This window comes from Mytilus galloprovincialis, chromosome 3 (assembly GCF_965363235.1).
Source record: "Mytilus galloprovincialis chromosome 3, xbMytGall1.hap1.1, whole genome shotgun sequence".
NCBI lineage: Eukaryota > Metazoa > Mollusca > Bivalvia > Mytilida > Mytilidae > Mytilus > Mytilus galloprovincialis.
The window spans coordinates 26113114-26128784 of record NC_134840.1 but is presented as its reverse complement, the minus strand read 5'-3'; the positions used below and the strand labels follow the sequence as shown (position 1 = coordinate 26128784).

The 15671-nt window shown below is 31.8% G+C and overlaps 1 protein-coding gene across 1 annotated transcript; it reads left to right on the top strand.

Annotated features, from left to right (window-relative positions):
- Positions 1-9940: 9940 nt before the first annotated feature.
- Positions 9941-15039, top strand: LOC143067537 (mediator of RNA polymerase II transcription subunit 29-like). Its single transcript, XM_076240878.1, has 4 exons — positions 9941-10097; positions 13700-13758; positions 14108-14192; positions 14752-15039. Exons 1-4 carry the CDS (start codon positions 9969-9971, stop codon positions 14959-14961), a joined length of 483 nt encoding a protein of 160 aa, XP_076096993.1. The 5' UTR covers positions 9941-9968; the 3' UTR covers positions 14962-15039.
- Positions 15040-15671: the final 632 nt, after the last annotated feature.

Sequence of the window (15671 nt, the reverse complement as noted above, 5' to 3'; positions counted from 1 at the left end):
GCCAATTGCTAGTTATAAGTCACGATACGAGGCAGACTTAGCTGTATGTGTTGTATCCTTCATCTCGAAATCGGTGGGGTAGATGCAGAAAGTGGTTCTGATCCCGGATCCCGCTTGCCGTTTTGTCAGATTCCCGTATACCGCTTATAAACACTATGTACGTAGGCAATTCTTGGTGGTATTTTTTTTTTTGCAATTTCCCGTGTACCGCTAGATCTCGTTAATTTCCCGTTTTCACGGCACAATAATTTGACTTTCACGTGTCACGCTTATAAAACGACAATCCCGCGTCACGCTTATAGACCCCAATGAGACCCACATTAACGGATAGTGATAACTTATTTTACTTCTTCTTAAGAAGTTCTGAATACTTAAACAAGTCAGCAAGAAAAGGAAAGGAGCACAATTGGTTCCAATGGGAAAGCATATTCTTTGTTGAAAAACCCTTCCTACAAGATATGTTGTCATCCCAGAAATCAAGCATCTTGATAATGTCAGTCAAGTTCAGAGATTTATTGTTTGAGGCAGACAGATTTTTACAAAATACGATGTATCAATTCCTAAAACAAGATACTTGAATCTACGTATGCAATTTTGAATGAAATTTTGTCTTTTAGTTTGGAACGGGTTAATTATACTTGTGTTGAGTGTAGAAAAGTCAAATGTTTGAATACAATTGCATGATGAAAGAGTCTTAAATTGAGAATGGAAATGGGGAATGTGTCAAACGGAGACAACAACCCGACCAAAGGGCAGAAAACAGCCTAGGGCCACCAATGAGTCTCCAACATACCAAGAAAATTCCACACACGGATTCGGAAACGGGCTTCAGCTAGTCTCTAAATAAAATGTGTACTAGTTCAATAAAAATGGACGGCACAGGGGTGGATCCAGCCATTTTCATAAGGGCGGTTCCAACCCAGGGTAAACTTTGAGGGGGTCCCAACCATATGTCCCCATTCATATATGTCCCCATTCAAATGCATTGATCGTCCAAAAAAGGGACAGGCGAAAAAGGCGGCGGGTTAAATATGTTTTGTGAGATCTAAAACCTTCCCCTAGCACTAATTACGCTCCTATTAAAACACTTCGGTCAGAAAATGAAGGACTCATAACGAAACCAAGAGATGTCCGCACTAAAACATACGGTGAAAGACGATTCGACCGAGCTGGAGCTACATTGTGGAATGACCTACCAATTCATTTACGGAAAGAACAATCGCTTCCTCGTTTTAAAAAAAGGTTTGAAGACACATATTTTTAGGCTGGCGTACTGTGATGTGTAAGAACTGTGATATTTATTTATCATTCTAAAAGTTTAAGTGATAGGGCCATTTTATTTTTACTTTATTTAAATTTTCAGTTTTAAAGATTTTATTTAAGAGACAGTTTTATTTATTTTTTCCCTGTGTTTTACTGGTTAAATTTCTACCTTATATTTTCTCTTAGCTAAGTGAATTAATCCTTTTATGCAATTTTTTATTGATTTTGAATGTGTATATACCGCAAGGAATGTAAATACTTATAATGTTCATCATTATTTTATTTAATTTTTGATTGACTGTTATATTAATATGTTTTTATGGTATTCATTGTGATATATATTCCCCCTTTCAATGCTCTTAATTTACATCATTATTCTATTCATTTTTTGTTTTATTCTTATGTTCATATATATATATATATATATATATATATATATATATAATTGCTACTATTGTATGCATTGTGATATATATTTTCCTTCAATTTTATATGTTAAGCACTTAGAGTATTATGTTTATTAGATAGGCGCTATGTAATAATAAAATAAATAATAATAATATACACACATCAATATGCACAGTAAAACCAGCTACATGTCTGCTTCAATTAAACTGATGAAAAGATTATGTCAGATTAAGGTAAACTTAACACTTATTTTCCTTCAAAAGTCAATTTTGTTTGTTTGAAAAATATTTGGATCTGTAAGATTAGACTAAGCGCTCATGAATTAAGGAATGAGACTGGTAAAAAAAGCCAACATTTATGTAAATAGAACACTTAGAAATTTTTTATACTGTACATTGAAGTTGAGGATGAGATCGGTGCATTACGTTTGCGCTCATTACCATTAAATTTGCGCGCAAAAATCATTACGTTTGCGCGCAGCTTTTGAATAAAATTGCGCGCATTTTTTTGACAGGTAAACTCAGATAAAATACAGGTAATAATACTTATTTATTTAAAATTGTTCAATTATTTACAAGTATAAGTACGCGTTCCGTTGGTGTAACTTTACAAACTAACTTAAATTATTTACTTATTTTAAAAACGATCACTATTCGTTTAAATCCTTTTCACATATTGAAATATTCGCAATGAAGTTACGCGTATTAAACTACGGAGTTTATAATGATCACTTTATAATTGGTTTTATAATTCAATATGAACAATATATAATTTGAATTAAGAAATATTTTCAAAATTAATAATTGATAGTGAATGAATGCGCGCAAATGTAATCAAATGCTGCGCGCAAACGTAAAACATTTTAATCCCTAATGCGAGCAAACGTAGTGCGCCCGATGAGATACACTTTGTGAGACTTAGTAAATGCCCACTATATGTTGATAATAGAAATGTCTTTTTTAATGATATTTCTATTCTCTGCAATAACTTTCAATCTATAGACAATTTTTCAAAGTTTTCATGGCAATTTACACAAGAAAATATAAATTTATATAAATATTTGGGAAAGTATTTCTCTAAAAATCTAGAGATATCGAGAAGTTCACAGATAACTGCATGGGACTATTATGCTAACTTATTATAATAGTCCCAGAAGATAATAAATTCAAATTAGTCACAGATATACAGATTTTGAGAGGTATATGATTTTGAATGGTATGTTTTATAGATGTTATCCAAATTACATCTATAAAATATACCATTCAAAATCATATGAAATCTATAATCGGGTTCGGTTCAGTTCTGGTCTTTCATAACGCTGGTTTTTTTTTTTTTATATGTCTTTAAATTCCATTCTAATTTTGTGTATCTGTATGTTAAGCTCTTCTCAAACCCTTTAGTTGGAAAATGAAATATTCTTATTCTTGTAGCTGTTGTTATGATATTGTAATTATTGTATTTATCTATATTGGCCTAATTTGTGTTGTATGGCCTGATAGTTGTTTACAAAATAATCTTATAACTGTGCAGTTAAGAAATCACTGGAACAATCACAGATACTTATGGAATGATTGGAACTTTCTATTTGACTTACATAATGATTCCAGAATGATCCTAATAAAAGATGTGTTATATAAACTTCTACATTTTACTAGAAACTTCCGTTGTAACTTTCTAGGACGTTCCATTCGAGAGTGTTCTCGAATTTTCCGTGACAATATATATATATATATATATATATATATATATATATATATATATATATATATATATATATATATATATATATATATATATATATATATATACAGACACTAAAGTTAAACTCTCAGACTTAGACTTGGACTTAGACATCGATAGACACTAATATTCATAGATAGCATTTTGGATTGACACTTTTATTCTACGAACAACATCATACTGGATTGTTACTTTAATATTCAGATTGGATTCCGAAAGATATCCGGATACAGATAAAGATAAAAGATTGGACTCATATTTTGACAGTTAAGTTGACAGAAATATTTGTGTAATACTTCTTGTAAACTTTTGTATAATAAATATTGTTAAATTTTATTATTGAATTGTGTCTTTTGTTGACTACAATTTAAAGGTAATTTCTGGCCGTAACTGAAATTGGGGGCTCGTCCGGGATCCTGAAAATATCATATTCAAAATTTGTTTAGTAATTTTTATTATAACTAGCCAACAAAATTCTACAAAATGGCATTTGATGCCGGTAAATTTTTGAAAACGCCAGACCTGGAGGGGTTTGATAATTTAAAGAAAGAGGAATTAGTGTTGCTTGCTAAACATCTGAAATTAGATTTTAAAGTATCTATGAGAAAACAAATTATAAAAAATTTGGTTATAGACAAATTAGTACACGCAGAAATTTTAGGTGAAGAGGCTCTTGAACTTAAGGTCGAAAATATTGACGCCTTTAAATTAAAACAGCTTGAATTAGAACATGAACTCAAATTAAAAGAACTGGAGATAAGAAAAGAAGATGAACTTAAATTAAAACAAGATGAACTTAAATTTAAACAAGATGAACTTAAATTAAAACAGGCAGAACTGGAAATGAAGGAAAGGTTGGAAATGGATAAAAAGGAAAAAGATGAATTAAAATTAAAAGAACTTGAAATGAGGGAAAGGCTAGAGATGGAGAAACTAAAACTTGAAATGGTCAAAGAAGAAAGTAACATTAAAGTCCAGTCGAAATCAGAATATTTTGATGCAGCAAAAATATACGTGTTTGATTCCCAGATTTTGTGAAAAAACAGTCGATAAATATTTTCCACAGTTTGAGAAAATTGCTCATAATTTGAATTGGCCAAAGCCATATTGGACTACAATGCTACAAAGTGTTTTTGAGGGTAAGGCCGCTGAAATATACTCCGCACTTCTATCAGAAAAAATTTCCGATTATGACACGGTGAAACAGGAAGTTTTGAAAGCTTATGAGCTAGTACCAGAAGCATATAGACTGAAATTTAGATCTTATAAAAAGTTTGATTCCCAAACCTATGTGGAATTTGCTCGGGAAAAAGAAGATCTATTTGATAAATGGCTTACTTCAAAGAAAACAGATAACAATTTTGATAACCTAAGACAATTGATCGGTTATTAGAAGAGTTCAAACAATGTGTTCATTTAGACTTAAAAACACATTTAGACGACAAAACTGTTGGGACAATACATGATGCAGCTGTAATTTCAGATAATTATACCCTTTCACATAAAAGAAGTTTCAAGGGTCAAAATGTTAATACTTCAAGTGGAAATTACAAAAATCAAAGCACTGAGCGTACTGATAGTAAGCCTGTTGCACAGAATAAGAGTCAGTCCAGTTATAATATGTCTAGTCCAAAATTTGATACCTTTGAGAAAAAGTCACTGATTTGAGCTTATTGTAAGAAAAATGGTCACCTAATGGCAGATTGTTTTAGACTCCAGAAGAAGAATGAACGAGATAATAACCCGAAGTCGAGTGCTTGTACGACACCTTATATTACCAGTACGTTGGAATGTCCTGCGAGTCAGGCTTTTACGTCCAGTTTTTTTGATTACATGGAGGAATATAAACCCTGTATGTCTGATGGGTTTATTTCTATTGTTGATGATACCACTCTTCAGCCTATTAAGATTTTACGGGACACTGTCTTTATTGTTAGAAGGTGTGTTGCCTTTGTCCGAGAAGACTTCTGTTGGTGCCTCCGTTTTGTTACAAGGTGTAGAGTTGGGTTGTATAGATGTTCCTCTCCACCGTATTAATCTGAAGTCAGATTTGATAACTGGACCAGTTATTGCGGGTGTTCGTCCTAATCTCCCTGTTGAGGGTGTTACGTTATTGCTAGGAAATGATCTAGCTAGGAACAAAGTGGTTGCTGAACCAATTGTTACCAGTGAACCGGTGGTGGATGTTAAATTACCTGATGATGATGCTGAATTGTATCCAGCTTGTGATGTCACTAGGGCGTTGGCTAGAAAACAACAAGATGAGGATTTGCAAGAAAACCAGTTTGATTACATGGACCTTTCTGACACTTTCCTAGCCGACATTGAAGGTCCTGGTAGCTCAGAAAAGGCCATAATAAGACCACCTAATGTTAACAAGAATGTAATTATGCCATGGCCAGACGTAAACAGCCATTCATTAAACAGAAAGAACCTTTTCGAAGAACAAAATAAAGACCCTGAAGTTCTTTAGCTCCGCAAGAGGGCTCAACCACAGGAGGAAGCAGACAAAGTGGCTGAATGCTATTTCCATCAGGAAGGCATTTTAATGAGGAAGTGGAGGCCTCCTGATGCTACCCCAGAGGAGGAATGGAGAGTGGTATACCAAGTGGTGGTGCCTAAAGTTTATAGGCAAGAAATTATTGGTCTTGCCCATGACACCCCCTTGGCTGGACACTTAGGTATAAGGAAAACTTGCCTTAAGATCTTGCAGCATTTCTACTGGCCAAGACTTAGAAATGATGTTGCAGAATACTGCAAATCATGTCATATATGCCAGGTTGTTGGTAAGCCTAACCAGAAAATACCACCAGCACCACTTCTGCCTATTCCAGCCTTCGACGAACCTTTCAGCAGAGTTCTAATTGACTGCGTTGGACCTTTACCAAAGACCAAAACTGGAAATGCGTATTTATTGACAATCATGTGTACATCCACTTGCTTTCTTCAGGCTATTCCGCTAAGAAATATCAAGACACCTACTATTGTCAAAGCACTTATCAAATTTTTCACAATAGTAGGACTTCCTAAGTCTATACAGTCCGACCAGGGATCAAATTTCATGTCAGGTTTATTTCAGCAAGTCGTGTACCAGTTAGGGATTGCTCAGTATAGATCAAGTGCGTACCATCCAGAATCTCAAGGTGCCATAGAACGTTTTCATCAAACATTGAAGAATATGATTAGAACTTTTTGTCTGCAATTTGACAGAGACTGGGATGATGGAGTTCACTTTCTACTTTTTGCAGTCCGAGAGGCTGTTCAAGAATCCCTTGGATTTAGTCCCTTTGAGTTGGTATTTGGCCATACTGTAAGGGGACCGTTAAAATTGATTAAGGAAAAGTGGCTTACTGAACATACTGACTTGAATCTTTTAGACTATGTATCTAGATTTAAAGAAAAATTGTATACTGCTTGTCAAATTGCTCAGAAAAACTTAAAAAATGTACAGAACAAGATGAAAATATGGTATGATAAAGATGCCAGGGATAGAGTTTTTGAGCCTGGTGATAAGGTACTTGTATTTTTGCCAGTCCCTGGACATCCTTTACAGGCTAAATATTGTGGTCCTTATACAATAGAGAGTAAAATCAATGATTTGAATTATATTGTAAAAACTCCAGGTCGGCGCAAACAAAACAGAGTGTGTCATATTAATATGTTAAAACCATATTTTGAGCGTACTAATGAATGTGAGAGTAAACCAGTTGCCACTTTAGGCATGGTTAAATTTGAGAACAATCATGACAAACCAGATGTAATTGAACCACCTTTTAGTTCTAAAACTATGGAAGAGACAGTTAGATTGAAAAATTCAGAAATTTTGTCAAATTTAGACTCAAAACTTGCACATTTGTCTTTTGATCGTAAAGAAGAAATAAAAACTTTGGTATTTTCTTTTTAAAATCTTTTTCCAGATGTGCCAAACAAAACCACTGCTGTTTGTCATGATTTTGATATAGGAGATGCTTTTCCAATAAGGCAACATCCTTGCCGGCTCAATCCACTCAAACTTGAAGCTATGAGAAAAGAAATTAAATATATGCTTGACAATGATATTATTGAGCCGAGTAACAGTGAATGGAGCTCTGCGTGTTTCCTTGTGCCAAAACCAGATAAAACCTTTCGTTTTGTGACTGATTTCAGAAAAGTAAATTCAGTCTCAAAATCTGATTCCTATCCGATTCCAAGGATAGACGATTGTATTGACAACATTGGTCAAGCAAAATTTGTTAGCAAATTTGATTTGTTGAAAGGTTATTGGCAAGTTCCATTGACACAGAGAGCTCGTGAAATATCATCTTTTGTTACACCAGATGGCTTATTTCAATATATTGTAATGCCGTTTGGCATGAAAAGTGCACCAGCTACATTTCAAAGAATGATCAATAATGTTATAAAAGATTTAAAATGTTATGCTTATATTGATGATCTAATTGTATGTAGTGATAGCTGCGAACAGCATTTAAAACATTTGTATGATACTTTTGATAGATTGTCACAATCAAATTTGACTATTAATCTTGGTAAAAGAGAATTTTGTCAGGCCACTGTTGATTATTTAGGGCATACAGTTGGCCAAGGTCAAGTGAAACCTATTATGGCTAAAGTAGAAGCCATTTCCAAATTTCCTCCTCCTACAAATAGAAAACAACTTATGAGATATTTAGGCATGATTGGATTTTACAGAAAATTTTGTTCAAATTTTGCTACTGTTGTTCAACCATTAACTCATCTTTTACGAAAAGATTCTAAATTTATCTGGAGTGAAAATTGTCAAAACGCTTTTGAAAATAGCAAATCACTTTTAATTAATAGTCCAGTTCTGATTACTCCAGACTTTGAAAAACAATTTAAACTTGCTGTTGATGCAAGCAATGTAGGAATTGGAGCTGTTTTATGTTTTATATCAAGAGACAGATGATAATGTTGAGAAACCTATATCATATTTTCCCAAGAAATTAGATAAACATCAGAAAAATTATTCAACTATTGAAAAAAGAGTGTTTTGCAATGGTGTCAGCAATTCGACATTTTGATGTATATTTGAATCCCACTGTATATCCTATTCTTGTTTGTACTGATCATAATCCTCTCACCTTCATACATAAAATGAGAAACAAGAATCAGAGGTTGACTAGGTGGAGTTTATTGTTACAGGAATACGATGTAATTATAAAACATATTAAGGGTAAAGATAATGTAATAGCAGATGCTTTGTCTAGAGCTTATTAAAACACTTTGTATATACTATGTATTTTTGTTCATTTTATTCATGATAAGTTTTTGTTACACTAAAACTTCTTTTAAGGGGGGAGGTGTTATGATATTGTAATTATTGTATTTATTTATATTGGCCTAATTTGTGTTGTATGGCCTGATAGTTGTTTACAAAATAATCTTATAACTGTGCAGTTAAGAAAAAACTGGAACAATCACAGATACTTATGGAATGATTGGAACTTTCTATTTGACTTACATAATGATTCCAGAATGAACCTAATAAAAGATGTGTTATATAAACTTCTACATTTTACTAGAAACTTCCGTTGTAACTTTCTAGGACATCCATTCGAGAGTGTTCTAGAATTTTCCATGACAATATATATATATATATATATATATATATATATATATATATATAAGTCTGAAAATTACACCAAACAGTGTTAGAGTTAGATTTTCTACTGACAAATTTTTGTCCGTCCCTCAGCGGGATTCGAACTCACACCTTTGATACACTACAGCACCAATCGCTTAGCCTCATGTCCAGCGCTCTAGACCACTCGACCACATCCGCTATATAAAAAATATAACTTCAATAGTCGTAGTGTTACCTTGTCACGGAAGGTAAATCTAGAGATAGACATGAGACACGTGTTTTTTAAGCGTGTGTAGATGTTATATTATTATTTTCATACACAATGTATTTATTATTTATCAGCAATCTAACTCAACAATTTTTATATATCATATAGGATCATGATTCATTTCATTATACAGTCACTAGAAATAAGTATATCATACAAACAAGTCTAAACAAGTGACAAACCATACAATATACATGTCCACTGGATCTAAGAGTGATATAGATACAAGGTTAATGCAAATATTTATATAAGTCTGATATATATATACAGACACTAAAGTTAAACTCTCAGACTTAGACTTGGACTTAGACATCGATAGACACTAATATTCATAGATAGCATTTTGGATTGACACTTTTATTCTACAAACAACATCATACTGGATTGTTACTTTAATATTCAGATTGGATTCCGAAAGATATCCGGATACAGATAAAGATAAAAGATTGGACTCATATTTTGACAGTTAAGTTGACAGTAATATTTGTGTAATACTTCTTGTAAACTTTTGTATAATAAATATTGTTAAATTTTATTATTGAACTGTGTCTTTTGTTGGCTACAATTTAAAGGTAATTTCTGGCCGTAACACTATACATATATAATACCAGAAGAATATTAGACCGTTGTTGTGCTATATTTCAACAGTGATATACTGGTTTGTTGTTATATCATATAAAAATAAACATGGCTTCAAATGTCACACTGTCACTACAATCTCAACAAATAAGTCAACATCAGCAGCCACCCCAACCAAGTGATTTGGATGCGATACACAATAAACAACTTATCCCTCAGCTGAGAGAGTCTCTAGCTGTATGTATATATTGAAGCATTTTTTTTTATTAAATAGTGTCATGAATTATAAAATTTTTTGAAACATAAACATTTTTAACATGTATGGTTGCCTATTTCACACCGAACCAGAGATAGTTTTCAATTTTGATAGGCTCTAGCAATGACTTATGACATCCATAAAGACCGGAAAAACGTTTACTATGTGTTATCCTGCATGCACTTTATAACTTTATAACTAACTAACTAATTTTATTCAGTATAAAATCCAGTACAAAAGGATCATCGCTGAAACCTGTGAACACATATAAAAACATATACAAAACAAAACAACAATAAAACATAACAGCCAACAATTTTGACACTTATAACAAGCAATAGACAAAACTTACACTTCAATATTATGCAATTATTCCCACTGATGAATGTCTAATCAAAATACATTGTTCTATATATATAAGAAATCTGGTGAGTACATCCGTGTCCGAACAGTACATTAAATATTTGAATATATCAAAATTATTTAAATTACAAAAACATGGTATAATATTAACAATGTCATCATAAAACTTTCCCCTCTAGTCTTGATAGAGTTTGCATCCACATATAAAATGAAACTCATCTTCAATTTTGTTATCAATACAATGTTTACATATTCTTTGATCCAAAGGCGTATTATTATATCTGCCTTTTTCAATGTGTAAATTATGGTTAGAAATTCTTAATTTGCATAACTGTCTAATATATTGTTATGAAATATTTAACTTTGTATAAGTCTTAGGTTTATATTCCTTTTTTATACGACCGCAAAAATTTTAATTTTTCGTCGTATATTGCTATCACGTTGGCGTCGTCGTCTGCGTCGTCGTCTTGTGTCGTCGTCGTCGTCCGAATACTTTTAGTTTTCGCACTCTAACTTTAGTAAAAGTGAATAGAAATCTATGAAATTTTAACACAAGGTTTATGACCACAAAAGGAAGGTTGGGATTGATTTTGGGAGATTTGGTCCCAACATTTTAGGAATTAGGGGCCAAAAAGGGCCCAAATAAGCATTTTCTTGGTTTTCGCACTATAACTTTAGTTTAAGTGAATAGAAATCTATGAAATTTTGACACAAGGTTTATGACTACAAAAGGAAGGTTGGGATTGATTTTGGGAGTTTTGGTTCCAACAGTTTAGGAATTAGGGGCCAAAAAAGGGCCCAAATAAGCATTATTCTTGGTTTTCGTACAATAACTTTAGTATAAGTAAATAGAAATCAATGAAATTTAAACACAAGGTTTATGGACACAAAAGGAAGGTTGGGATTGATTTTGGGAGTTTTGGTCCCAACAGTTTAGGAATTAGGGGCCAAAAAGGGGCCCAAATAAGCATTATTCTTGGTTTTCGCACCATAACTTTAGTATAAGTAAATAGAAATCTATGAAATTTAAACACAAGATTTATGACCATAAAAGGAAGGTTGGGTTTGATTTTGGGAGGTTTGGTCTCAACAGTTTAGGAATAAGGGGCCCAAAGGGTCCAAATTGAACTTTGTTTGATTTCATCAAAAATTGAATAATTGGGGTTCTTTGATATGCCGAATCTAACTGTGTATGTAGATTCTTAATTTTTGGTCCCGTTTTCAAATTGGTCTACATTAAGGTCCAAAGGGTCCAAAATTAAACTTAGTTTGATTTTAACAAAAATTGAATCCTTGGGGTTCTTTGATATGCTGAATCTAAAAATGTACTTAGATTTTTGATTATTGGCCCAGTTTTCAAGTTGGTCCAAATCGGGGTCCAAAATTAAACTTTGTTTGATTTCATCAAAAATTGAATAATTGGGGTTCTTTGATATGCCAAATCTAACTGTGTATGTAGATTCTTAATTTTTGGTCCCGTTTTCAAATTGGTCTACATTAAAGTCCAAAGGGTCCAAAATTAAACTAAGTTTGATTTTAACAAAAATTGAATTCTTGGGCTTTTTTTGATATGCTGAATCTAAACATATACTTAGATTTTTGATTATTGGCCCAGTTTTCAAGTTGGTTCAAATCAGGATCCAAAATTATTATATTAAGTATTGTGCAATAGCAAGAAATTTTCAATTGCACAGTATTCAGCAATAGCAAGAAATCTTCAATTGCACAGTATTGTGCAATAGCAAGCAATTTTCAATTGCACAGTATTCAGCAATAGCAAGAAATCTTCAATTGCACAGTATTGTGCAATAGCAAATATTTTCAATTGCACAGTATTGTGCAATAGCAAGAAATATCTAATTGCACAATGTTGTGCAATAGCAAGAAATTTTCAATTGGAGTTATCTTTCTTTGTCCAGAATAGTAGTTGAATCAACATAAATCATTGTTTTATACAATATACAATGTATATTCACTTTTACTACCAACTGATAAATTAAAACAATCTTTACCATTCAGTGATAAGCACTTTATTTTACATTTTAATATTTTATGATGTATTTAAATGAGTAGTTATTGTTGCAAACTCCATTAGGAATTTGAATTGAGATCAGTTTTGGAAAAAGGGAAAAGGGGATGTGAAAAAAAGGGGGGGGGTTAAATTTTTCTCATTTCAGATTTCATAAATAAAAAGAAAATTTCTTCAAACATTTTTTTGAGAGGATTAATATTCAACAGCATAGTGAATTGCTCAAAGGCAAAAAAAATATTTTAAGTTCATTAGACCACATTCATTCTGTGTCAGAAACCTATGCTGTGTCAACTATTTAATCACAATCCAAATTTAGAGCTGAATCAAGCTTAAATGTTGTGTCCATACTTGCCCCAACTGTTCAGGGTTCAACCTCTGCGGTTGTATATAGCTGCGCCCTGCGGAGCATCTGGTTAACTTGTAATTTGTGCGTAGTTTGTTTTGCTTTTCACCTGACAAACATAAGAAAAAATAATTTCCATATCTTTCTTGTAATATCTTTTTCACTGCAGATATGAGTTTTCCTTCTGACATAGTTCCTTTATTATTCCAAACATAATCACTTTATATATGTCCCTGAATGATGATCTTATGTAAACAGAGTACTATAATTACTATAAAAAAAATATCACAAAAATACTGAACTCTGAGGAAAATTCAAAAAGGAAAGTTCCCAATCAAATGGCAAAATCAAAAGTTCAAACACATCAAACGAATGGATAACAACTGTCATATTCTTGACTTGGTACTGGCATTTTCTTATGTAGAAATTACTATCTTAGTACACCAGAGCTCTTTTTATAAGACTCCCGCAGTACCTGTCTCTGAAAAAAAAAGAACCTCTATACCTAAATTTAACACAAGGTACCCATCTCCATTTGAAATATAACGCTTGGTCTGTTGGTATTTTTGTTATTCATTTGTCAGAATTAATCAAAGTTATTCCCTACTGTAACTTCAAACTGTACTGATTTCTGAAGGAGTGCACATAATAACATACATGTATGTATTTCACTAAGTTTTCTAAAAAATAGTCTATCATTAATGATTATTCTTTAGTATTGATTTAAGAAGTGTAAAAAATTGTGTAATGTGTAATGTGTAATGTGAACATTCTTATTAAAATGTACTGTTCATTTGCTAAAACATTAGATGGTCATGAATTTATTTTATAAATATTGTTTTCAGAATTTAATGAAAATTGCTGGCCAATTACTACACCAGAATGCCACAACAGATGACTCTTTGTAAGTATGATAAATCAATCTCAGATTTGTTTGTAGAAGTTTATATGTTGTTTTTAGTCTGCTATACTAGTTCTGCAGAAAAAAGAAGCTACATATCACATGCTTCAAATGAAAACTGGAAATAATTGAAATAACAAATATGAAATTCATAGCATTTAACAATAGTGATTAGAATCTTGTTTGGTTGTCCGTTGAGGATAAAACTTAGTGTTCCTACTAAAACACCTCATCTCAGATTTAAATCTTATTCATGCACTGTATGTTAATTTGGGGAAATTTAGTGTGCAAAACATATATATTTGACTGTACATGCTGTATGTACTAATATAATAATTTTTGTTATTTTCAGAAAATCTATAGATGGTCAGCAACAAAGACTTGAAAGAACTCTTGAAGAATTTTACTCAATATGTGATCAATTGGAAGTAAATCTAGTAAGTTGTGAAAAATTCATAAAATCTATTTGTCTGACTTAGAAAATCAGCAAACACTTGTTCTTTTAATGAAGCAATTATAATCTCAATTAAATAAATGTATGTTGAGAAATCTGAAGACAATATATAAAATATTATTTATATATATTACAAATTACGATATCATGTCTGTCTTGTAAAGTTGTTCATGAATTAAGCAGACAATCAAGACTTTGCATTGACACAAATAATCAACAAAATTATAATTCCTGAAAAGTACATTATAGTCTATTTTAAATTATTCATATTCTTTTTAGACTCAAATGGGAGATTTAAAATTGAACATATTATTGTTGTATGGGAACTCATTTTAAAGAAAAACGTAAATTAGTAAATGTTCTTCTACTGATACTTGTACAAAATAAAAGAAAAAGGACCAATAACTTTGACTCTACAGAGAAAAATGGACATTGAATAAATATAAATATGTATATAAACAATATCAGCAGAGAAAAATCTATTTGTCACAAAACATTTTATAGATTTTGACTTAAATATGTACATATATAAACTCTTTCAGAGGTTGAATTTAGAAAGTGTACAACAAAATGCTGACAGTTCCAAGTTTTTGCCATTGCAAGTTAATGTACCTAAAGACAACAGCCAGCTTCCAGAGGGACAAGCTTTACAATATTCACAATATTTACAAATAACAAAACAACAAATCAGCTGTGCAAAGGAAGTTCATGACCTTTTGTTAAAGTTTTCCAAGAAGGTGACTGACAGATGAGACCATAAAATATTTTGGACTGTTTTAGCTTTTTCATTTTCATTCATTATTACATAATAAAAGGCATAATAAAGAAAACAGTGTTTTCCTATTTTAATTAAATAACCTTATAAATGTATATAGTATTATTGCTCTATATGCAAAAATTCCAGAAATTAAGATTATAGGTGTTATATTTCTGATGTTAGATATTGTGTAGATTTTGAAAAGGACTTTTTAAAGGGATCCACTTGTGATTAGTCTATAATACCTATAAGTATTTGTATCAGTTTGCATTATTTCCAAAAAAACTTAATATTTCATTTTATTGTTCACACATGCCTGTAATAATTGTACCTTTTAGTTATATTTATGTATGTTCTCTATAACTATGTAATTATAAAATAAGATGTGGTATGATTGCCAATGAGACAACTCTCCACAAGAGACCAAAATGACACAGAAATTAACAACTATGACCTCAACTATAGGTCACCATACAGCCTTCAACAATGAGCAAAGCCCATACCGCATAGTCAGCTATAAAAGGCCCCGAAATGACAATGTAAAACAATTCAAACGAGAAAATTAACGGCCTTATTTATGTATAAAAAATGAACGAAATAATTGCAGTTAAAGTTTTCATATACTAGTACCCAAGATCCATCAAGTTCCTATGACTTTGCAAAGTTTACATGTTACTTTTTGTATAAGAACCTTTAATGATAAAT